General features: G+C 35.2%; 3 protein-coding genes and 1 pseudogene across 3 annotated transcripts; 2 read left to right on the top strand and 2 right to left on the bottom strand.

Annotated features, from left to right (window-relative positions):
• Positions 1-725: 725 nt before the first annotated feature.
• LOC148959783 (DNA-directed RNA polymerase I subunit RPA12-like) lies at positions 726-1,262 on the top strand. The gene has a single exon (XM_089109615.1). The coding sequence runs from the start codon at positions 779-781 to the stop codon at positions 1,172-1,174; it is 396 nt and encodes a 131-aa protein (XP_088965741.1). The 5' UTR covers positions 726-778; the 3' UTR covers positions 1,175-1,262.
• A 147-nt stretch (positions 1,263-1,409) lies between these two features.
• Positions 1,410-15,355, top strand: LOC135694325 (uncharacterized). Its single transcript, XM_065213009.2, has 13 exons — positions 1,410-3,370; positions 4,382-4,488; positions 5,493-5,610; positions 6,034-6,087; positions 7,748-7,853; positions 8,237-9,242; positions 9,901-10,181; positions 10,500-10,542; positions 11,092-11,174; positions 12,593-12,724; positions 13,667-13,725; positions 13,875-13,973; positions 14,158-15,355. The coding sequence occupies exons 1-13, from the start codon at positions 3,332-3,334 to the stop codon at positions 14,272-14,274; spliced, it is 2,244 nt and encodes a 747-aa protein (XP_065069081.2). The 5' UTR covers positions 1,410-3,331; the 3' UTR covers positions 14,275-15,355.
• A 956-nt stretch (positions 15,356-16,311) lies between these two features.
• LOC148959782 (uncharacterized) lies at positions 16,312-17,653 on the bottom strand (annotated as a pseudogene).
• Positions 17,654-18,063: 410 nt separating this feature from the next.
• Positions 18,064-25,961, bottom strand: LOC135694330 (ATPase ASNA1 homolog). The gene is made up of 9 exons (XM_065213017.2): positions 25,801-25,961; positions 24,321-24,468; positions 23,859-23,916; positions 23,601-23,691; positions 21,065-21,215; positions 20,475-20,582; positions 19,827-19,965; positions 18,953-19,011; positions 18,064-18,622 (listed from the first exon to the last, which is right to left on the bottom strand). Exons 1-9 carry the CDS (start codon positions 25,926-25,928, stop codon positions 18,500-18,502), a joined length of 1,005 nt encoding a protein of 334 aa, XP_065069089.1. The 5' UTR covers positions 25,929-25,961; the 3' UTR covers positions 18,064-18,499.
• Between the last annotated feature and the right edge of the window lie 41 nt (positions 25,962-26,002).

Genomic DNA, 26,002 nt, shown 5'->3' with positions numbered 1-26,002 from the left:
GGCGCTTTGCCCCCGTTGCCCTCTTCAAGTGCAGGCTTCCCTGACTGTTCCTTTGAGAGCTTGGCTTTCATACGATATTACCTTAAAAAATCAGATACCCACTTGTAGTTATTGGAAGAGTTATCGTTACCCTGTGTGTTTGCATGTTATTTTTACTTCCAATTAAAATGTAGTTCTTTATCACTTTGGTATGAAAGAAACATTAGGAGAAACTTCTTGTGCTAACATCAACTGCAAAATCAAGAAATCAAATACCAATCCAATCCTGTGAATATTTTTGTTGTTAGCAAATGGGTGTTGATGAAGCTCTGATGAAGCCCCGTATGCCGGGGCGAAATACTAGCCTTTACTGATTTACGTGTTTTTATTGTTGTTTATTCTCGGCGTATTGCGGTGTTTCATATTTGCAACATTTTTATCGATTTTTCGCCGCAAGGGCCCCTTGTTAATTATGTTATGGGGCCCCTTGTTAAATTTCAGAGAGATTTCGGGAACTCAGCCAGTTTCACAGGTGCTCAACTATTTTGCTGGATGAATTCTTTTTTAAGCAGCCCTCTAGTACGGCATTGCCTACATCAATGACTACTAACATTTGGTTACATAAAGGCAGTTTCAAAATAATAGAGCCACGTCACAAAAAAACTTTGCCAAAATATCACCCCTCAACCAATATTTTCTCATCGAATTTAGACGAAATACAAAACCTGTGTCTTTGTTCGAGTCATAGAGTATGGTTCGAGTTCGCTAATTTCCAGCCTCGGAATGGTGCATCCTAAACATGGCTTCCGAGAAGAAGGCACATGTTATACATGACTTTGTTGCTGATCCTAATTTTTGCCCACAGTGCGGAAGCATCTTGCCTCTTCCAGGTCAGGAAGATTATTTAGAATGCAGGATATGTAAGCATAAACATATGTTGTCGAATTTCGAATCAGTTGAGATATACTCCTGTAAGACGTATAACGAGGAGAAAATCAGCTTAGCCGAAAGTGTCAAATTGAAGAATTTTGAAAAAGAAATCGAACAAAGTGGGCCTGTTACAAAGAGAAAATGCGCTCATTGTGGATACGAAAAAATGACATTCATTACACGACAAACACGATCAACAGATGAAGGACAAACAATTTTTTATACGTGTCTTAAGTGTAACATGAAAGAAACAGAATATTCTTGATATATGGTTAAAAACATAGTTTGAAAGTTTTTGTTCTTTAATTGACTTTTTGGTGTATCTTGGACGAAAATATCCTTTAATAGGCTTACGTGGAATTTTTTTTTCAACACGGTAATCTTGTCTAGATAAATGCCTTTATGCCAAAACATTGAAGATTTGTGATTAAAAAGATGCAGCAGGCCCCAAAAAAACAGGCTCTGTCTCTGACTAGTTGGCTGGTATAGGGAACAGGTCCTGGCCAGAGATCTATGGCCAGCATGCACAGCTTCATCCCTGGATGAACACTGGAACTAACCTACTAACCTCTAGTACGCAATACCCATTATGGGGACTGTACTATTACATTTAGATTAGATTAGATTGAAAGCTTGTGTTAAATCTTGAAATATCTTGTGGGAGGTAAAAAACTATAACATTTGTCTCAGGATTTCATAACATTTATGAATATAACAAAACTGAATTTTATATAAAGTGTTTTCCATTTCTTGTGCAAAAATGGCATCTTTTCACAAGATTTTTCTGTAGCAAGAAAATAATTAACTAATTCATTTCAGGCATCCTTCAAATTTATGTTATTTCCATCCCCTCTTAGTTAGTTGATTCATTGAAAAGAATAAAAAATTACTGTCCTTGAAAAAGATAATATGTAATTCATATTGCATTGTTTTAAAAGAGTATACATCTTCAACTTTTCATTCAATATGACATGACAAATTAGATATGGTAGTTGGAATTCAATTTCATATGTTTTCTTTATCAATAAAGAAAGAACAAGGTTTAGTGTAACAATAAAATAGACAAGAGCATTTTAAATTATCTATGAAAAGTATTCTTTAGATTCCTGGAAAACAAAAAAAAGCACATAGTGTAGAATACAGGTGCTGTACCTCAAGCTTTAAGAATGTGGAAAGGAGAAGGCACCGCTGAGAAGGGGGGCTAGGGGGCTATAGTTTTTGCAAAAGCTGAAAAAAGATTACCAATGAATCACCAGTCAAACCATTTACTTTCAATTTGAGCCCCCAAATTTTTTAGACTCCCTACTTTTCTCAATGCTCCACAGTGCCTGAAGGAGGTTTAAAGCAGAAACAGTTTGATTATCAGTCATTATAGATAAATGGCAAATCCACTAATTTTTACCTCATTTTCTGCAAATCCACTACTTTCTCCACATTCAAATTGCATTCCATTGCTTTAATTGCCTGTATGGAACAGAAATGCAAAAATCCTGTGCAAAATACCCCGGATCTGTGCGTCCTGACACCCCCCCTCCCCCTGAAATGCATGGGGTCTACTTCTTCCTTTGGACCAGCCTCGATAATACTGTATTGCTTTGAGAATGCAGTCAGACATGGTTATAACCACATTGTAATGAGAAGGATGGGCATGGCTGTGTATTCAGCTGTCAAAGTGAGGGGCAAATAATTTAATTTAATTATATTTACCTCTTGGCAGAAATACTATTGTTCATCAAAAGCTCCCTGAAAATCATTTCGTTTTCTTGGAAATCTTGCACAATATTTGCAAGAGTGAATTGCCCCTCATGTAAAAGCATACAGCATTTTGAAAGCTGTTGTGAGATAAAAACTTATGTTTAATTTTTTTATTTGCAATTTTCATCATTTTGGCTTTGGTGCTCAAGCTTTAAAGACCCAAGTTTTAAAAAATACAAAAAATCGGCTGATTGCTGAATTTAAATTTCCATTTAGAAATACTCTTAAAAACTCAATTCTGACTCGACAAAGGATATGCGGGGGAGGGGGGAGGGATGTTATGATCGCAGCTTCCCGGCCCACCAGAACCAATGGTCCTGATTTTGCCATGCATAAATCTTGATTCCTACTGTTAAGAGCAGCTGTTCATTTGACTCCTGATGTGCGCTAAATAATTTATTAGTTTTGTGTCTGCGCTGTTTTAAATGAAGATGTTTGAAGTTTTGAAAACACAATTCGAAACTTTTAGCTGGTTGCTAGGTGAAACAGTGGAACAAAGAGTAACAGCAACAAACAACAACCGCAACAAAAAGATTAAATGACCATGGCGACGATAAGACCAATTTACGTGGAATACCATTACACGCTGTTTTGATTTGAATCGCCGTTTGGTGAAGGTTTTCCGAAATGTTTACAATTTTCAGAATATGAAGAATAAGTCTCGGAGATGTCTAATATTATGGTTAAAAGGCCTCCTTCAGAAGATGTAAGTTTACGGTATTATAAATTTATTTAGAACATAAACTTTTAAGTAAAACTTCTTCCTGGGCAGAAAGTACAATTTGCCGTTGGTAAAGTTTCATTAATATCAAATGGGTTTGTAGATAGATCAAATGATCTATCTCTGTCTGTTCTTGGTAATCCAATTAGCATTACATTTTATCTGCTGTCATCAAAAATCCAGTTTACGCTTGGTTTCGCTTCAACTTTATCAAACCATTCGATATTGAATCATAACTGAGGCGTACACATGAATAGGGCGCGTTAGTTCGAATACCGCAATCAAGAAATGAAAGAAAAAACTGCTAGTTATTTGGCCAGTTTTAAGCAAGATAACTCAGTGGTTACATATCGACATTGCTCTTATTAATGGGATTAACCTGCGAATTAAAAATCACCGAAATCTCACTTGGTCAAAGTGTGTGAAGTTAACCTGTCGTTCTACAACCTTTTGTTGGGGCTGAATGTTGGCAGCAGGGTGCTGAATTTTTTATGTTCCTTTTGCATTTGAATAGTCTCAGCACAAAGAGTTTTCAAATTAGATTTTATAGACATTTTGATTTGTAAAGGAAAACGTTTCAATGAATATTGATTTCAGTAAATAATTTATGTTGCCTGTAGAATGCGGTGAAGATTTCCAACGAAGTGAAGGCTAATTAGTGAAAAATAAGTGACATACCCTCCAATATAATGGCATTCTTGTTTCTTGATTACTTTATGCCATATTATTTTCTTAGAGTTTGATTTTGTCATTTTGCTGAATTAAGATTCTGTTCTACCAAATGGAATTTGTTTGAGCTACCCTCAAGCCTATAACATGTAACCATTATTTCAAGGGTATGTCTGTCTCTGACCATGTCCTGACTGGTTTTTTGCTAAAATATCAAATAATGACCAGCTACCCTTGTGTGCTCTTTTCGATTTTTCAAAGTATGCTACTCTCTCTATTCTGGTAAATCAGAGTCATCAATCATGGTGAACATTTTTTCTTTTCTAGCTGATTGATCTTCATGTATTTGTTGTTCCAATTGAATCCTGGCTAGGAAAATACAGTGTTGCATACAACAATGTTGCATTGCAGTCAACATCTGGTGGATTCATTAGGTCTGTATCTCTTTTCCAATTTTAATTTGTAACTCTTACCTGTAGGTAGATGCCCCCTTGGGGCTGTGCCCCATTGAATGAAAATTTTGACAACAATTTGCCCCCTCTAGCTACAGCTTTTCCAAATGATATTTTGAAAAGTTGGCATAATTATAACTCTGTGAGCTTGAATTAGTCCAAATATATCTGTTTGTTATATATCTGGTTCCTTGTTTTAAAGCTTGCCCCCCTCAGGTATGGTTCCTGCTCAAGCAGGGGCAGACATTTGGTCAAATATTGGGGAGGCAAGCCTATTGTTTTAATAAGATGACTTCACATTTTCCATTGTTTTAGAACAAAATACCATTGTTGTCTAAAGTATTGGGGGTGGGCGCCCCCCCCCCCCTTCGCCCCCCAAGTGTCTGTCACTGTGCTCAAGTTTGCCCACCCTAGCAGACATCTATAGCTACATTGTTGGGTTGAAGCCAAACATTGTTGTTGTCAACCCAATGGATCACCTTAGATTCTTGTTATATGTCTTATGTTATTCATGTTTTCTTAAAAGTTTATTCAGTGCTGTCGGAACGAATTTCATATTGGGGGGGCTGCCCATTGTTTTCCTCCTCATTCAGTACACTGTTATAAAGGAAACATACTACAGTTTGACAATTATTGGGGGGGCTCCAGCCCCCCCTCCCACTTCCCAGTTCTGATGGGCCTGTTATTAATAGTTGGTATCATTCACAGCACATTCCGTTTGGCCCAAATCACTTACAAAAAAGACATTTAGTCATAGTAGAGGGGCCTTCACTATAGATGGTCATTTGCTTTTTATTTGATGACTTTGGTTTAGTTTGATGTGATTTCTATTGACAGTTGCTCTTTTGTAAATCAATGTGTGAGTTCATTTGACCAGTGTCAGCCCACCAAAATCATTGCAGCATGAACACCATGGTGCAGCATACTTCAGTATGCCCTCTCCTTGTATTATAACTCAATGCCTTCAATTGCTGAATTTTTTTTAGAGTTTACCCCCATGCCACTTTACAAATCGTTCGAGAACTGATTGAAGAGCAGCTTGAAACTGATGTAATCCCTGATCATTATGTGTTCTTAAGAAGTGTTGGAAGATGCCTTGCTATTGTGAGTAGTTTCTTCCTGTTTCCTTTTTATTTGTTCCATGTTTGCATGGTCAGGCTGCTTTCCTTATCAAATAAGTGTGCAAGTATTATATAAAACAAACTCAGAATACACCTAGCCAAACAAATTTAATATGTAAGAAATTTTTGTTCTACATTCTATAATTTCAATGTGTTATCTTATTTCAAGTTTTGGACTTTTATGTGAGAGTTAGAGAGTTTTTTTTATAAATAATATGAAGACATTGTTGTCTGCTTTGAAACTTAGGCTTTTTTCAAATACTTATTTGAAGTTCCTCAAATTGCCATTTTTGTCTTAAACTTCATTAAAAATTGTTCTTTCTTTCCTTTAAATACCTTTTTTGTGCTTAGCATTTAAGTAAATTGAATTCTGTGGTCTTCCTTTCCTGAAAAAGTCTTTTCACAGGTCAATCAAAATCAAGAAAAGACATTAAAAGCAAAACATTTTCTTCCTCCTGTGGTATGCCTTCATTTCATTTTTTTAATCCTATTTGTCATTCTGAAAAGAACCAGCTTAGTTTCTACAAGCCTGTCATTATATCAACAAAACCATATGGTTAATGTGTGTGTCATTGATTCTGACCCAAAATTTTACAATTCATGTAGATTTTGAATATCATAATTACTGGATTTTCATAAAAATGCATGTATTTGAGATATTGACCATGGAGCCGACATTCTATGAATTTTCTGATGACATCAAGCTGTGACTGAAATCCCTACCATAGAGGATAGCCTGTTTTATAATCTGCTTTCTAAAGATGTCATCAAGAATAATTCAACTTAGTTATTATGTCTTGGGAATAATGTTTAAACATTGTAGTGTTCTTTTTCACATAGACTTTGAAACTTTCCGAAATTCAAAGCACAGATTATGATAATCTATATTTTGAGATTGGACAATATACACGAAACAGAGTTCTTTTACAGGGAACATTAACATATTTTAGGGGTGGGAGAGTGAGGGTTTGGGCTGAAAGATTTTTTGGGGAAGAGGTGGGGTATCAACATGCTAAAATCCAAAAGCAATATGTTCTTTGTATGGTTTTAAGTAGTTTTTGCAATAATCGGGGTATCACCCTACATCCCTGGTTTTTGTTTAGGAGTAAACAATAAGGCTAATTCAATAGTATACCCCCTTCCATTTTTAACTTTGGTCATTCTTGACAAAATTTAATAAGAAAATGCAAAAAATCGGATGACCTCACTTACACAAAACACTATGACCTGGTCAATTAGAATCTCATCTTTCACAAAAACATTGATTAAAAACAGTCTGCAGATTAACTTTTGGTTTCGTTTGGACAAAACGAACAAAAGACCTGAAAAGTAACAACAGTAAATACACTGTCGACAAATATGCGAGCACCTGAGGGCCTTTATTCGAGACAGACTCTAAAGACTGATTCTAGCACATATTTAGACATATATCGCTTGTGGTTATTCACGATTATATAGAAAGCAGAAATATTTAAGCAATTTAAAAAAAGTTTGAGGAGAAAACGGTAGATACAATTTTGCAATGAAAAATGAGATGGTGGCGTTTTAATGAAAGTTACAATATTTTCTATAGGTATATCGGGTTTTAACATTTCTGAATGTGCAGTTTTTCTTCCATGTTGTTCCAAGCTTGTATTGACTACTTGGCATGCTCCCTTTTTTTTGTTACAAAGTTCTTATCACACCATCTAAACTAATTGCGTTTTCTTAATTCAATATAAATCCAGGCTTCACACCTCCGCAAAATATTTCAAAAATTGAAACTGAAATTAATTAATCTACGTAGTTCATTTCTGTCGTTAAGAGTTCTTGAAAACCCTCTCTAGTAAGAACCCCACGCTTATGAATATTTCTGTCATTGATCTCAATGGTTGACCATCAAAATATGTTGAACACCACACCCCCACCGGTTTTCCGATCTCGACGTCACTAAAAGAGCTTTAGAATATGCTATGAATAGCAAGATAAAATAAAGAACTTTTTTTATGTTATAATAGGTATAACTTTTCAAGCGAAGGCCCAGTTGTGTTTTTAGGCAATTTTTTTTAACATCAGTTTCAGCGCTGTCACAGAAATTAAACGAGCGATTTTTTAAAACATTTTTGTCCTCTACATCCCAGGCATTTTCCCCGGAAATATTTATTTTGCCTGGCACCCACGAGTGGATTGCATCATTGAGAAAACAGACTAAAAGCATCGTTGTCAATGGAGACATCGCCCTTGAGGGTATGTTGACGTTTTAATTGGAGTATGGTGATCTTGTATCTCGCTAGTTCTAATTGCATTTAAGTACAAGCTTTTCCTTTGGGAGACTCTTTCAAAGCAGATCGTCACATTAGAAATGAAACGCGATTTTCGTAGTGAAAATGACGTCATTTGGTGTTTATTCAAGTATTGACCTTACATTTTCAGCTACTTCTGGATCAGCATGCAGAATTTTTTATTACTTAAATGTCTTCATTTTTATATCTGAAATAACTCGAAACTGTGAAAAATTCAGTGGTACAAATAGGCGTGTGCAAGTATATATAAGCATTCTTGCTACCAAATATTCTTTATGTTACCTTGTCACCTTACTGTCCTAAAGTGTCAACTTCAATTTGTTACAGATGAATATCGCCTCGGAAGCAATGATTACTTTAGAAAAGAAACATCAGATAGCTACCCTCGTTCTGAGCAATATAGCGAAGACGGTTACATGAATTCGAATAGACACGATTCACGCGAAGATGCTCCCACGCAGCGTCCTGTCAGTGATCACGCATCACCTCCTTATGATAATCAAACTTCCCAAGAGGGTACATCTGATGGTACTGGAGATCCGTCGGAGATGCTTCTCGAGGGTGCGCAGTTAAAAAGAAATCGTCGTCATTTGATTGACGTTATCAAAGCAAAGCAAAAAGTTCCTGGAAAAAGTAACTACAGAAAGGACCATCAGAATAACAATAGGTACGGGAAGGAGACAGAAGATTCTAATGGGCGTTACCAAAGCCCATCGTATGAGACTAATAACAATGATAGTAGTACCTCGGATGATAAAGAAGGTTCTGTGAATAGGATAGGCTCAAGTGAGGAAGATATGAAAATTGATCGGCTTAATGGATTAGAAGACCCGGGAAAGAAGGGGTACTCGAAGGATATGAGAAACAACGAGAACCGCGATGAATCCCAACATAAAACAAGCCCACAGGTGTCTAAACAAAGAAAGGAGAATACGAATGGCGAAAATTCGAGGTCAGATAGGTTTGACGTGAGTCCTAAAACAACATTGAGTGAGGGTGAAATGTCCGGCGGAAATGGTAAAAAAGAGAAAGATGCATATTCTTTATCTGCTGAGAGAGATGAAGCACAAAAGAGGCAACGTAGTGAGACTTTTCCACGTGGAGGTCCGGCCATCCAAGTTTTGCACCCTGAGATAGTAAACAACCAAACTTCGCCTTTAGGACTCAACAGGCCATCACCAATACCCTCTGCAAATGTCATTCACAGTACCTTGACCATGGATAATTATGGAAGGGCGAGTGAACAGAAGTTTGTGAAACCGGATAAACCTCCAATCGAGGTTGAGGAGGGGCCTGAAAGTCAGGAAAATGATGTGATTGAAAATGAAAATGAGTAAGTAGCAAAGTTGTTGTTATTTGATCTAGACGCTTAGAAAGCTACATCTATTGAATGTACTAACTACGAAGGCCTTAAAGTGAACCTTGTTTTGTTTCGATATTTGAGCTTAGAAAATGATGGGTATGATCAGCTAAGGAAGTTTTTCTAGAATTAATAAATGCTTTTTTTATAAACCTTCATTGTTTTTTGTTGCGGTAAAAGGACAATTATCTAATAGCTTTTAAATCGTAAAGAATCACTTTCATCGGTTTTAATACTGCAAGGGCGGAAAAGAAGGTTGGAAAGAAGGGATCTTGAAATATTGGTTATTTTTAAAAGCAAATTTGACCATGTTTTTTGTTGAATACACGTGATTTTTTAAGGGAACATAAGTAGATAAATACGTATTTAATATATTGCTGAAGAATCAACAGGCAGACGAAGCTGAGTCAAAAACCTTTCGAAAAATTGAAGGTTTTCTCTGGTAAATTAATATCTGGTAAACAAAAAATTCAACACTATTAAGTTAATCAATAATTGGTTTGAGCATTCTTGCTTGAAGAGTGTTTGGATTGCTATTCATTGTCAAGTGAATGACTTATAAAAGTTTGTTTGCTAGACTACAGTACTTGAATTGTTGCTTAACAGAATAATTGAACTTTTTTCAAAACAGAGATCCTCAATCAGAAATCCCTGAAGATAAAAGTCAGCAGCCTGCTCGGACCCCGAACCCAGAAGATTTAAGAAGAATTGAGGAGGAAAAGAAGAGGATAGGAGACGAAAAACGGAGAATGGAGGAGATGAAAAAGAATATAGACAATGATGCAATGCAAATGATGAAAGACATGGAAGAGCTGTTGCAAAGAAAGAAGGAAGAAGAAGAGAAAAGAAAGGAAGAAGAGGAGAGGCGGAAAAAAGAAGAAAAAGAGAGAGCAGAACGCAAGAAAAACGAAGGTGCCAAATCAGTTACTTTTTCCTGCTGTTAGTTATCTCCTGTTGATATGTCCGCAGAGAAAAGCTTGATAATGCCAGATAAAATTACATTGTAATTTTTCTTTATATTGTTTGCCAGACAAGCCAAGTGTGTGCACATTAACAATGCAATTAGATATAAGTTATCATTCTTTGATGAAGATATTAGTAGAGTTTCTGATGTTATTTTGGATTTGATCGATAAGCTATATCCAACTTTATTGCGAGTGTGTTCATTGATTTGCAGCCAAACAAAGGTAACCCTAATGTATGTTAACATAGAAATTTATGATATTTCAGCTGCTCAACTTCGAGATCAGCTCATCAAGATTCGGGAAGCAAGGTGAGTTCGATAAAGGAAATAGCGTAGGGAATGATTGAAATTATGAATGTAGTCAGTAGTGTGGTCAGGGGTGCAACCCTCTCCCAAATTCGATGTGCATAAAAGAAAGTATTTTGACCTAGCAAGTGAACAAGAAAAGGCCGCGCAAAGACAACGATCAAGTTACTGGGAAAGTTCACAACACTTACCCAATACTGAAAAAGTTCAATTTCAGTTACTGAGTTTAGTGATTTATTCAATTAGCCTGAATACTCTAAGAAAACATGTAACGATGAAGAGCACGAGCTCTCCCCGTCTTTTGAAGTATTCCCCTATTATGTTTTTCTTTATCTATTCTTGTATATTTTGCTATTTTTGACATGTTTTAAAACTGAGAGTTGAGGTCATTGTTATTTCTCAACAGTTTTAGTGGTTTTTCATGGATGATAAGATTCTGTGATCGCGTGAAGATTTTATATTTATCCTTAGACATTGGTTTTGTATTTAGTTTCGTAATTTTAAGACAAATTTTAGTTATTTTTCTTCAAATATAATGGTTTGATTTTTTAGGATTGAGAGACAAAAGCAAAGGGAAGGACTGATGAAGAATGCTCGAGAACTAAAAGCCAAGGTGACAGCAAAGCGTGGTCCAGGTAGGTGGCTGTTTACATTCTCAGGTTTTTATAGTCTCTTTTGTAACATTTTTCAAACTTTTTTTATGTCAGGTTTTGTCAGCCATATCGAAGATACTGTCCATAGTATCATGATCAGACTTTCACTAAATGGTATATGGAAAAAATGATGTAACATTTTTAACCATTTAACCATGAAACAATCAAAATGCTATAAACACTCATCACACCGCATAACTTGAGCTTAAATTCTTTCACTAGCACAGTGTTGCTAGACACCACTTTAAATTTCTTATTCGTTCTTTCAGAAGCTTTTACAGCCAGGTTTTCTTTCTTATTGTTTCTTGGCCATGTTTCAGTTTAAATGTGCTGAAACATTGCATAAGGCACTAGTAGATTTCAAGTCAAATTTTGTTGCCCAAAACGCTAATTTTTTAGTGTCATTTATGTAAGGAATGATTCGTTTGCGATTTGCTGCAACCCAGCTTCAAGGCAACGCACGGTTATTATTATCAAACTCACACATCATTGCAGTACCTGTTTTTGACGTAATAAATATTGTCATGGCAATGTTTAACTGAGTATGAACAGTGTTTCGTAGTACTCATTCTTAAACGGTACATTTCATTGTATAATGAAATTTTTTGATCATTCAATCTTACACAAAGTGTTTGATTTTTTGCGAGTTGATGTTGACATTGTAAAATCATTATGTTAGAATCATGTGAATAAAACACCATTTGCCCTTTGCTGGCTCTTTGGACTCATCAGAAAAGTACATTCTGTTGACTAATAAGTAAATATAGTATTTCGACTGGCATGCAGCAATTCGATTGAACTGTCAGTAAGAGCAAACTAAATATTTGCAAAAGAACAACAAGGTCTTGTTATGTGGATAGAAAATAAGTACAATGTGGCTTTTTGAAGACTTTAATGGGTTTCCGAATTACTTTCAGTAACTGTAAACACATGCCTATAGATATCTTATCGTACTAAAAAGTAGCTGGCCGTTGGTTATCTCAAATTGACAGTATGATATTTGAATAAACGGCAAATGCCTTATGATTCAAACTCTGAAGGTAAATCAGAATATTAAATATCAAAATATAGCAATTGGTCCTAAAGAGGGGTAATTACCAAAGGAAAATTTTCGAATTATGAGATTTTATTACCGGGCTTCGACTTTTTAGTTATTCATCATTCTTTCCGGGCCAATTTTGTTCTTGTATCAAGACTCGTGGCAGGAGAATACACGTGTTTGTCAGTTGGATCGTTATTTGATATTGTTTCTATAAGTTTCTGGCTTTTCAACATTGCATCCTGTTTTTTTGTCTATGAAAGCAGTGCCTCACAAGTGACTAAACAATCATTATGTGTATAACAGAGACCTATGTTGGGTTATTGAATGATATTAAATTTTTTACCTATTTGGTTTATAGAAATGAGCATCTGGGAATCAAAATATCAAGCAGAAAAGCAGCGAGCTGCCATCCTTGAGGAAGAGCTTGGTAATTTGAAGTCAGAACTGGCTGCAAGCCAAAAGAAGCTATTGAAGAGTTTGGAGCAGAAAGGTAATAGATTTGATTAGTTTCTTCAGGGGTTCTGTTGACCAGGAGCTGGGATATCTGGTAGATATATTCATTCACAGTGTCAATGGCTTTTATTGTTGAATATTATCGATTAAGAATTACTGACATTTTTGCCAACTTCTTGTAATATGTTAAAATGCAAAACACCAAGTACCTGCTGGTGATCTGACTGCCTTTTATTCCTAAAAATCTTTTGACCCACTGTCAACCAACAAAGAAGCCTCTATAATTGACAGGGTCTTCTCTTGTTTATCAACATCACGCCTGCTCAATTTCACGAATTTCTGTGTCAGAAAATAGAATATGCGCAGTTATATACACCAGGAAGGTAAACATAATGAACAAGCGAAGCAGCTGATGTCAGTAAGAGAGCTGTTTTGTAGAATGCATGCTAACAAATAGAAAGTTGCCAACTCAGCCACATCAGATTCGACTGAGAGAAACAAAATATTTCCATTAGCAAAGTTTGAAAACAATTTGCATGATGAAGCTATGGGGATATGTGAAACTGCTTTTTGTTATCGGACATCCCATAAAATCATGTCCCTTGATAGAGCTTAATGCCTATGCAAATTGCACGGAATTTGAAATTAATTTGAGAATGCCAGCACTTCAAAAATAACACAACTGCGCGTTCTTTGTTTTCTGACACTTTGTGAAATTGAGCAGGCGCAATGTTGATAAACAAGAGAAGTGCACAAGAGACCCTGTAAATTAAAGAGGCCTCTTGTTGGTTGACAGTGGATTTTTAAATAAAATCTGTGCTTTGAAAAGAAGAAATATTTCCAAAGAACTGTAATTTGCTTGATAGGTGGTCAACATTTGCTTGATGCATGATAGATAAAGGAAATTGGTCTCAAAGAGTAGCGTATCAACTAAATTTTGAGCCAAACCTTTTTCAGCTAAATATTATTTCAATGATAGATTCAGATGAACCAAGTGAGCAGAAGTCTCCGCGAACGATTGTTGGGCCATCACAGTTGGTGAGTTCACTGATTCAAGATTTTAGTTGTTTGATTCCAAATAAAACCTTTATTTTGCTGTTGACAAATGTTTGTGGTGCACAATTTCATTGTTTCTAAGAAATTGGCACTCTTCTTTTCTAAGCCCGTCATGGTTTTTTTCTTTTTAGAATAATTTAAAGAATGAAGTACGCAGATTAAACAAAGAAAAGGACCGTGTTGAGGAAGATATCCAGAAGACAAAACGAAAACTTCTAGTAGAGTCACAGGTTTGTTACATGTATTTGTTTGAGCCGAGCTCTTAGGAGCATTTCAAACCATGATACTAAGTTGTTTATCACAAACCATGAGACATTTTGTGTTAATGATTTCAATTCATAAAGAAAGCAGTGAATTAGAACTCAGCAAATGTGGGGATACTTTGTCTTAAATCATTAAAAATTTTCTTTTCAGCAAAAAGCAACTGCCCACCAACAACTGAAAGAGATGCGAAGAGATAAAAAGGCTTCAAGTGTGAAAGCGGAAGCAGTTTCAACACCTAGAACTAAGTTAAGTAATGCAGAACAGTAAAAAACTTGCCAATTTTAATTAAATACAGTAATACATTTCACGACAAGGGGTACATTAATCCACAATTAGGATGTGAAACTGACTAACTGTAAAACCATATATGGTATATATACAAACAGAACAAGCCTCCACTTCATAAATTTGGGAACACATGACAGCCCACAAATGTTTGTCCTAACAGTTTACTTTTAGATACTCACAAGCAAAACATATAACGAAACAGATGAAATCAAGTTTCTTCAAAAAGTTTTGATGTCGAAAGAAAATCGTTTGTTATAGATTTGAAAGAGTCTATCATGAAAGGTCAAGTTTCAGTTTGATGTTAAAAGTTGAAAATGCATTTCTGGGGCTGCTTTATATGTCACTACAAGGCAGTCGAGGATATATACAATTTAAGGCACTATATCACTATCCCCCACAAGCGACTCAGAGCCCCTGAACAGTTGACTGACAGGGCATAGCACTTTTAACTGTGCAAAACATCCATTTATGTCTTACCAACTCTTTTAGTTTTCTTGTTCAACTTGACCTAAGTAACACACAAAATTAGATGGGTCAGCTTATTAGGTACCTATATGCAGCTTCTTTGACACGCTTACAAATTTGGTGTTGATTGTACTTGGCAAAAGATGGCAGAACTGTCTTCAAATTCAGATCATACTTGCTTTTTCTGAATCAATCCAGTACAATTGCATTTTAACAGACTTTTGTGCTAATTAAATGCCATGATTTAACCAAACCGTGACAGCTGGCCACATATAAGCCTAGCAGTGCTGCATCTAGTATTTACACAGTACCAATTTTGTTGTGCACATTAAGCGAGATTAAGTGCATTACGGGGAGCATTATCCATATTTGCATAAATTGCTCATTGTTGAATTTTATCATTTAAATTTGAAAGATATATTTTTCAAAAAGACACTAACCAATTTTGAATTATATTTGTAAGTAAAAGAATTTGTATATAGCAAAATAACACTTCTTTGAACTCATCAGGTGTTGTATCATAACTGCACTGTATTTTTTCTTTTGAGTTATGAATTCACAGTTATCAATATCAGTCTTCGTCATAAGGAAATCACAATGGTAAACCAGACGCATTATTTCTTTCATGCGTGCGATTCACACTCTTACATATCTGGCTATTTCAGACCCTGTTTACACTGTCCCCTTCAAAAACGGGACCATGACGGCACAAAATTAATCTGTTTTCGTAGCAGGTTCAAAACTATTCCGGATAGCAGAGGGCGAAAATTTGTTGTTTCCCCGGCAAATTTTCTTTATTTTTCAGATTCTGAGATGCGTAATGAAAGTGGCAAAAAGGCACTAAAGCTTTTTTGAGACTTTTTGTCACTGTTGATCTGAGATGACATTTAGCTCCTTGACAAAATTTTTTTTTCAATGTTTAGAAATAAAGCGAAGTTAAAAACAAGAATGGGTTTTTACTACTTCGATCTATGAAGACCCAGTTTTTCAAAAAATAACAAACAGGCTGAATGGATAAAATAATAAAGAAACCCTATACTGTGAAGGTTCAGTGTCCAGGTCGCGCAGTTATATTTGAAACCATGCTGGATTCACGAATTTTCTGATATGGCGTTCAATTCAGTTGAAAGTTGCTTTAAGATATAATAAGAAACTCCTCCAAAGAAGCTTAACTCTAAGCTACCCTCGAAGGCGTTACAATTAGAAACAACCGCGACTAAGAAAATTTTGATTGTAAACATGACAAACTTTCAAGAAACCGACTAACAAACCTCAACAAGAACATAAGAACTGCATTATACACAATTAAATTCAAAGCAATCCTGACTCTGTGCTTCATGTTATGTATAAGATTTTAAATTTCATCGCTATTACTGTTATTATTGCTGTAAACAAAGTCATCATCTCCACAAATGCCTCCATGACTAGACTTTTCCATTATTAAATTCTTCTCGTCATTACTTCAATCATAATCTGATTTCGCGATCAGCTCATTGTTATTCTCTTGATCTCTCTTTTTCTTCTTTGGTGGCTCGTCCTCTGCTGCTTTTATTTTCCGGCGGGTCTCCCTGTATATTTTAATATCTTTCTTGGGCAGTCCAGTTTTTATCGTTTATATAGATGCATAATGGCATCTCCATTCGTTTATGTGATAAACACAGTCCCTATCTGATAGTATCAAGCGTAGTGTACTAAATGTTCTCTCTACTGTAGAATTCGAGCCACTAATCGAAATGATAATCTTTGCACAGAGGCAAAGATTGAGGAATTCTTGGCGTTTGAATTCAAATATTTTTGGCCACAAAGACCGGACAGTGCTTCCACGACAATAGGCCTTTACAAACGTCTTGAATGATTTCCATTCGAAGAAAACCTTTTTCTCATCAAATCCTCCTGCTTCCAATGTTACTTTGAAAAATTCTATGAACAGGGTTAAATCGTTAACCCCAGAATCTTTCTCATCGTCTCAGTACGCAGGGTCAATAAATTTCATTGATGCAAAAATCTCGTTCGAGAAATCGGCAAATCTCTCCTGTAGAAGCTTCTTTAACACTTTACCAACATCCCGTTTTGCTTTGCCAGCTCTTTGTCGGGTTATCTCACCCAAATGGCATAAGTCTTTGAAAATGTAGTCAATGTACTCTATTTGAACCGGCGCTTTGATTGTGTGACCTTCTTTGATATACTCTGATTCGACAAACAACTCCCTTCCATTCAGTATGAATTTGAAATCTACTCCGGTTGATTTGCAGAAGTTTATCGTTCCCTCCAGCATTGTCGATGCATTCTTGTAAGTCAGACAAGCTGACTTCCAGCGCAGGCTCAACTTGTTGGGGCAAAAGATCCTCTCCTTAAAATATTTTCGAACATTCTTTCATTTTTTCAAGCAGATCAAGGTCTGTACAGACGAGGGTCAAGAACTTAAATGACTTTTTGAGAACTCTTTTGATCTTTTCTTTAGAGGCCTCGTAGGATGGACTTGCAATGATGTTTTCATATCCTTCAATAAATGCTGGCCACATATCTAGCAGTTTCTTGAAGGCACTCGATCTGTGACCAATAAATCTTGTTCCTGTTATTTTCGAAAGTTTGTAATATTGGATGTTTAACGAACTTGCTGCCGCTTTTATTATTCCAAATACTTATCCTGAATTCTTAAAATTTTCGTAAAATTTGCTTGGTAAAAATCATAAATGGCTTGAAACTCGGTATCAATAAAGGCCTTCTTTACCGCCAGCTCCAGCCTGTGATTTGTACAATGAATATTCGTCCATATATCTAAACATGTTTGGTAAACTACTCTGCTGTTTAGGTAACCTGTCAGTTGTTTTGCTAGCAATAACAATATTGCTCTAATCGATATCAACTCATGAAAAATACTGTGTTGCAGTAAAATTTAGAAAATATTCATGAACATTTCACTGTGAGCTACTGCGTTATTTCCAGTATTATAAGAAAATTACCTCCCTATATCTCTAATATTCTTTGTTATGTGAATTAAAGTGAGAAAGCTACATCCATGTGTTGACTCGTGAGATTTCTGGATGTAGCACACTATCATCCTTTTGGTATTGACCTATGCTAATTTTAGTTCTTTGATATTGCATGGTAAGTTATAAGGTGAATATAGTTTCTTGCTTTTGTTATTCATAATTTGTTTAAATATATTTCCAAAACAATTTTTTTGATTTTGCAACACCTTACATATTGGATGTGCTATGTTTCCAAGGGCTTCTTATACACAATTTTTTAACACAAGTATTGGTCAGTTGAAAGACATTTTCCTTTGACTTAAAAACCAGGTTGCAGATAATGCCTCTTTGAACAAGATATATCTTCTTTACTAATTTCATTTGGTTCTAAACAATACAATTTTCATACATAAATGAAAAAATAAACGTAATGCACTGATAACTGTTACAAAGACAACTTTTAATCTTTTTAACAATTCAATGACAACAGAAAATTTCAAAGATGTTTTGTTGTAGAAAGGAAACTATTATCCACAATATTCATTTAGTTATCTTAAAGACTATCTTATGATTCCTGGCATAAACTTTGTAAGCTTATCAATTATGTTTATTCCAATTTGATAATAGATTGCTAAATGCCTTTATTCTGACTTTTTTCATTTCCATCACATTGCTAATGTAGTTATATTGCATTCTCTCTAGTTTCATTAATTTGCTGTTTTAATTTGCTGTTGTGTTAATGAAAATTAATAAAATGATAAACAATTTTATTTAAATTGAAATGGTTCTACTAACAACTTTGAGAATTCTTCTATACACTTTGAGCCACGTACTTCTCTTGGTAAGAGTGGAAGTTTAACAATATGAAAATCATCATAAAGATCATCAATCTACAAAAAAGCAAATAATCTTCAATTGTTTCAATAAAAGAGAATGAAAAGTGTTTTCTTTTAATGTCAATACTTTACAATTGATTGAACCAGTTTTTGAACCAAAAATTTAAATCAAACACTATTAGTAAAATACAATAATAATATTTTACAATTAAATCTTTCCTGCTTATATTTTATTAGTGAAATTTAAAACTGCAAAGAAGGAACAGCAAATATTTCTTCAAACAGTGTATTATAGTTTTGTAATAGAAGGACTTAATGAATTGTTACTGAAAGGTTTTTAAAAATTAAAATTGAAAAGGCCAGGCATGAATAAATTATCCTTACCTCTTTTAGATATTTTGATTGTATCTTGTGTCTTGCTTTGCATAATTCACAGTATTTCCCTAGAGATACAAAATTCAAATCTAATATGGTTCCAATCAGAAACAATTTTGATTCTCTTAACAATAGATCTTTTAAAGGTTAACAAAGTTAGGCAGTCATCAGATGGACATTTTTTTGAAGACAGAACAAAACAGCTGAACCATTGCATTCTTGTCTTCTGACATATCTCAGAGTATAAACTTTGAATAATGAAATGTTCAAGCAGAAATTTGGATATTCCAGATACAGATTGAAAGTAACACAAGAAGAAGAATAATACTATGATTGGTTATATGTCTTAATACCAGATAACAGCTCTTAACCTCACAACTACTTGAAAAGACTAAGAGAGAAAGTCTACATAAGTCAGATTCTTTGTTTTGAGGTAGACAGATTCTGTCACACCAAACATGGCTTGGCCAAACATTTTAAAAATGTTGTGACTATATGCTATAGTGCACTCTTGGAAGGAAAGTACAAAAGTATGTGATGCCTATGTCCTCTATTCTATCTTTAAACCATGCAGCGGTTACAAAGGCTTATTTAATTTTGTTTTTATGAAAAGACTGACTTAATTGTAAACAGCAGTTAACAAAATCTTTTCACAAAACAATATATTGTATCCGAAACTTTGCTAAAACAATTATTTAATATAGTTTTTGATAATGTTAAAGGTCTCAATTAAAAATTTTTAGTTCACATTTTGGAAAAAAGCTATTAATAAAAAATTTGTAGTTCACATTTTCGGAAAGTCTCAAAAAAGGCACAGTCTCTAAGCAAATAACTAGATCACTCCAAAGAATAAAATAAAAACCATGATACATTACTTGCTTACCTTCCTGTTGGTAGACCAGCTGGTTTACAAATATATTGTGTATATCTACTTCCATTTTGGTGAGTTCTTGAACTAGGCGCTCAGTTTCGTACAGAGAAAGAAATTCTGATATGCAAACACAAACAAAAGTTGTGTGTTCCTGAAATATAAATGAGGAAATAGTTAGTACCCTTTGATAGAGAAACCAGTAATCAGTAACATGGCTGAACAAATAATGAGGGGTTATAAAAAAAAGATATCAAAGCATTTTAGTGTCTTGCATTTCCAGGCACCCAGCTCTTTGCGTCCAAAGTAAACAGATCACAAGCTAGAAACCATTTTCTTTTTGCCATAAGTTAAAACAATTTTTTTGCAGTAGAAACTTTAAAGTGGAAAATGTATTTTGCAAATGAAGAGAATGGTATTCTTGAGCAATAATAAAAAATTAGCAGTTTTGGGGTCCCATGCTCTACTTGAACAATTTTTCTGTTGTCTGGGGGCTCATTCTTAGTTCAATGAACAGTGGAGGGGGGGGTGCAACATTATCAGTAGTTGATTAAGAGTCATGTCAACACCCATCTTTCCTGCATCATTGCTATTGCTAGTTTGTGACCTTTATTGTTTCAGCTGAAGGAAAAATGATTTTACAGGCAATTATGATTCACTCACTGGGTCTTTGAATTTCAAACTGATTTCCTGAATAAGTGGTAGCATATCATCTAGTTTGCCAACTAACTGTTCAGGGTCAAAGTTGCTCATACCAAGAAGGCCACTGAACTGCAAGACAGTTATATATTGATTATTGGTTACAATAAAACACTTCTTCTATAAGAAGAGAGACAATCTTTTGGCCCAAATGTTTTGCTGATTGTCTGTTGTGCAGCACCTTAGCACAGAAGGAAAGCAGCTGAAGGTATATGGCACATTCAACTTTGTCATAAACCTAGAGCCATCACAATATTATCACAAAAAAATTATTGTTCAAGCTGAAAGGTAAGATTTAGCCCTATTTTAAAAATACTGCATCTGATTTGGCACAAGAAAAATTGGACTATGGCGCACACAATATATTCAGGAGAAAATACTGAGTGCAAAGTTAGCAGTTTCACCCTAGCACATTTCATTTGATTTTCATATCAAGAAGAAAGATGGATAGATAAGGAATCTCTTATTAAAATAATAATTATAATAATTACAAAAATGATCATTTAGTAATTATGATAATCATTTGGAAACTTATAACAAGATGCAAAAATTACCTGGGTTATAAATGGTGCAATTTTTGACTTAAGTCTGATCAGCTTTTGTAAAGATTTTTCAATAACAGAAGGAAAAGAGACCAGTCTCAGTGTATGACCAGTTGGAGCAGTGTCAAATACAACAACAGAAAAATTCATGCTTCTAACCAGCCTACAAAAAAATTACTTTATGCCAGAGATGTGTATATATGATGTCTTAAAAAGAGAAAACGCCCTCATGTATATTAATCAAGTATTCATATTTGTTACTATCTAGCATTTGAAGTTCAACATTTGTACCTTTATGTTTAACATCTTTATAGGTGCTGCTTCATCATACCTTTCAGAAATGTTTTTGAAAGTTACAGATACCCATGGACATAGAATGAGAAATGCCAGTCGGGGTTGCTTATATAAACAGTCTTTTAAACAGTATGGAGCAATGATATGGGACTGTTGGACAAACTTAAGTCAGACTCTTTTAATAAGTATGGATGGATTTTAAAATAGCATTTTAAACTAACATCATAGGTTTATAACTCATTAACGTAAATCCTTGAATTGGCCCCCTTCAAAAAAACCCCCCCTCAAATGAGCACCCACCCTAGAACTACAAATTGTCAATAAGCCTCCTCCTGGAATAAGCCCCCACTGCTACGGTAAATTATCGAATGGGACCTCTCAATTTGATGATTTTTGTCATCTGAGGTTGCCTTCAGCGTTTTATTGAATTACCACAAAAATTCATACTTTTGGTATTAATCAATTAAATGCTCATAAAGAAATTCCTACTAAAATAAAAGATGTCTTTTAATAATGACTTCTTAATGTCTACAATAATTTTATAAGCCCCCTCATATTAGGGGGGGGGGGCAAAAGAAAATTCAACACTCGCAACAAAAGATTTTATGAAAAGTTATATTATTCTGCAAAATAGTGGTAGGGCCATAGCCCCCCGGCCTCCCCTTTGTCGGAGGCACTGTAGCACAAAAATTTCCCGAGGAAAAGCCCCATGACCCCCACCCGCAACCCACGCTCCATTCCCCCTGCCCCCTTCCAATCTTGCTTTATTGGCTTTGTAACTATTTCTTGGGTTTGCGATCATATTAGCCCACCCTTGAATAAGCCCCCATCTAAAAATATAAAAAAAGCCCCCAGGGGGGCTAATTCGAGGATTAACGGTATTCAAATTTTTTACAAGGGTTTTACTTTTTTTAAAATTATTTTATAGATTAAATTTAGATTATTTGTACTCTTAATTTGGGAACCAATCTGAAAACAAGTTTTCAAACTTAGTTTGTAATTCATGCTAAAGATTATTTTACATACACATACATATTAGGGCTGTCCAAACCTTCGGATATTCCTTTTCGGTTATTCGGCTTAAAATTTAACGTATATTTGGTTATTCAGCGAATATGGGTGTGGTAAAATGGGTGTGGCAGGGTGGTGGTAAAAAACTGCAATCTGAAAATTTATTGTAATTTAACCAACCTGTGAATATAGCTAATCAGTCATTACTATTCGATAAGTAAGAACCATTGATTTTTTGTTTTCCTATTGATATTTCCTGTGTTTTACGTAACTTCAAAGGGTGTGCTGCAAAGCAATTTTTAAAACGATTTTTTGTCAAAAATAAATGTTTTCTCAAACCTTCCCTAGCATTAGTTGCCCCTAATGGCCAGAAAGTCAGTATCAAATTAACAAGAAACCATAGTCGTACGTTTTCAAAAAGGGTCGTTTTCCAACATTTTCAAAAGTGAAAAGCTTGCTAGCACAGGCTTCAACACAAGTTGGGAAGTAGAGGGGGGGGGGGGGCAAAAGAAAATTCAACACTCACAATAAAAGATTTTGTGAAAAGTTATATTATTCTGCAAAATAGTGGTAGGGCCATAGCCCCCTGGCCTCCCCTTTGTCTGAGGCACTGTAGCACAAAAATTTCCCGAGGAAAAGTCCCATGACCCCCACCCGCAACCCATGCTCCATTCCCCCTGCCCCCTTCCAATCTTGCTTTATTGGCTTTGTAACTATTTCTTGGGTTTGCGATTTTTGAAGAAGGCCCGTAAGATTGAAGATAGGAAGTTGCCTTTCTCCTTTAGAACAATCCTTGCTGTTCGACCAGTCATTGCTATTCGGTTGGCAATTGCTATTCGATCAGTCACGGCTATTTGATCAGTCACAGTTATTGGAATAGTCAACGCTATTCAATGAGTCACAGCTATTCAAACAACCATTGTGGACCTCCAACAGTGAGGTTATTCGCACTATTCGTCTCCAACTAGTAATCATACTATTTGAACTATTCGTTTGAAACCAAATAATTGTACTATTCCAACTATTCGCTTGTAACCGAATATTTGCTTTGGACTTCAGGTAACCAAATAGTGAAACAGGTAACCGAAAACAGATTATTGGACCTTCGGTGGACAGGTCTAATACATACATACATACAAAAAAATGCTAATACCATAAAAACCCTATAGTGACAAACCATAAGTAGGTCATGTTCTAGCAAATGATCTAACACTGAACAAACATTGTTAATAAATAAGCTCACTTCATCACTTCAGCAAAGCTCATTGCTTCGTCTATTCCAGGAAAGGTACCAAGAAGCTCTTCCATCAACTGCTTTCCACCAGCAAATGCATCTTTAGCAAAAAAAGAATTTTATTAGGTGGTGCTACAACATTTAAACTTTGCATGGCATTAATCATTAAATTGTATAACTGAAGTGTTTGTTTAGGGTTAACAAACCAACAACTATTAGTTAACCAGTGGAGAATAGTAAATAAAGTTTGAATTATTTCTTCCTTACCATTTTCCTCAATTACATCATCAGGTAAGTTGCTAAAACCAAGGCTAGGGTCAATCTCCTACAATATAATTAATCTGTTGAAGTTTGAAATAAATTGGATGGTTTATGTTCATTTTGCTAATATAAGATTATGGAAATTCAAAAGAAAGCTTTTGGCACCATGAACTAATAGGAAATATTAAACAATGGAAAGGAATGATGGAACCAACTATATTTATGTATGATGCTATTATGATGCATTTCTTGCAAGGTAAATATAGCATATTGGTAAATATGCTAGTTTACTGTTCCTAGACTTACTATTATGGAATCAAAATCATTTAAATAATACATACACTTTTTGTTCTTACAAGTCATGATTTGAAATTTGGGGTCATAAATTTTATTGCTTAAACTCTGTCATTGTTGTTTGTTATATAGAGTGTTCCTACAAAAGCTGACACATATAACTTGCATGCTTACCATAGCAAACAGGTTATCAAACCCAGAAACCTGTGTTGGTGTCTTCCCAAATTTTTGATCAAAAGCATCTGATATGTTGTGTGCTGGATCTGTTGATATTATCAGTACATTACGTCTGATTTTTGCCAACTGCACAGCAAGACTGCAGCTAAAAAAGTAAGAGCAGTTTCATTATAAAATTTCCAATGAAGAAGCACACTGGTTATCTTACCATTTCTCTTTCTTGTGCAACCTGCGCCTTATGCCCACTTAAGTTCTATCTAAAATTTTTGAATGAAAGCTGATTTCACAAAATTTGACTTGGTTGTTCTAAATTATCAACCAAATGTCACTAAATTATCAACCAATTTACATGTCTGTCTGAAACTGCTGCCAAGGAAGACCTAGGACAGAACAGGGACATTTGAAAGCTAGATCTAATTGCTGAAAGTCCCAGAGGACAGCAAACCATTCAGAAGGAGGGTTTGGTCAGGATTAACTCATTTCTAATTCAAAAGTCAAAGGACAATAGAGCTTCTAAGTTGAATTTAAAGTGTCAATAGGGCGTGGATGATGTTTCAGCAAGGTTTGCAAAGAGGCACTATCATTGGTTGCCTGTCTACTGGTCTGGATTTCATGACAGTTTTGTGCACATTTGACCCAATACTTTAAGCTTTGGGTCTGAAGGTTATAAAATAATAAAAACCTTCTTCTGCAAAAAATATTCTGACTTATAGATTTAAAAAGTCACACAAATTTTCTGCTCGCTTCACTGGCAAGAGGCCTTTCAGTTTTGCCCCAGGGCCCAAAGACCCTGTTTACACTGTTGCTTTCAAGTTTGGAAATGTAGCAAAACTTTTGTGGTCCCCCTTTGCTTTTCAGTGGTACTGTGGAACCAATATGATTTTGCTCTGCCATCCAGCACAGATTTGACCCTACTATGAAAGCAAACAAATTTTGTACCATTCCAGTTCCATTTTTAGACAGGACAATGTAAACAGAGTCTAAAACTCTTTGGCAGCCCTGATCTCAAGGGGATTGCTCAATTTAGAATGACATACTTTTTCCAATCCAAGTTGCAAACAAATTTAGAAAGTCATTTTGCCATATATAAAATTTTTTTTAACTGAGCCACACCCAAAACCACGCCTATATTCGGGTGTGCAAGAGTGCACTCGTAGTTTCACAAAAATTTTTGGGAGTGCGGCTGCCACAGACTTCATACTGGCCTGTCTTGAATAACAAGAAAAGGGTCACAAAGCTGTGTGTTTTTCGCATCTCAGTTGTAATTCTATATTTCATTATCCCTCATTGGTGTATGTAGTGGAATTTAGAATGACAAAATAAACTGGGAAAAGAAGGGCATGGCTAAATCGAGGAGGTAAATAGATTGATGTTAACGTAGTAAAAAATTGATATAAATTTCCTTTTTCCTAGGTATAAATTTCTTAACTCCTAGTTTTTTAGATCTATATGTTTTCCCACTTAATTGAAGCATTACCTGCAGGTTGTCTTTCCAACACCTCCTTTTCCACCAACAAAGATCCATTGCAACGAGTCCTGTTTTAAGATGTTTTCAATTGTTGGTGCAAGAGGCTCAAATTCGTCAATTTCTGTTCCAGTCGCCATATTTGATTCTAACCTGCCTCGTTTCCTACGTTCAAAGTGAGTCAGTTTGCAATGAGGCCTAAAATGGGCTACGC

The sequence above is a fragment of the Rhopilema esculentum genome, chromosome 8 (genome assembly GCF_057945365.1).
Source record: "Rhopilema esculentum isolate cy_ngs chromosome 8, ASM5794536v1, whole genome shotgun sequence".
Taxonomy (NCBI): domain Eukaryota; kingdom Metazoa; phylum Cnidaria; class Scyphozoa; order Rhizostomeae; family Rhizostomatidae; genus Rhopilema; species Rhopilema esculentum.
This window is presented reverse-complemented; position numbering and strand designations above follow the sequence as displayed.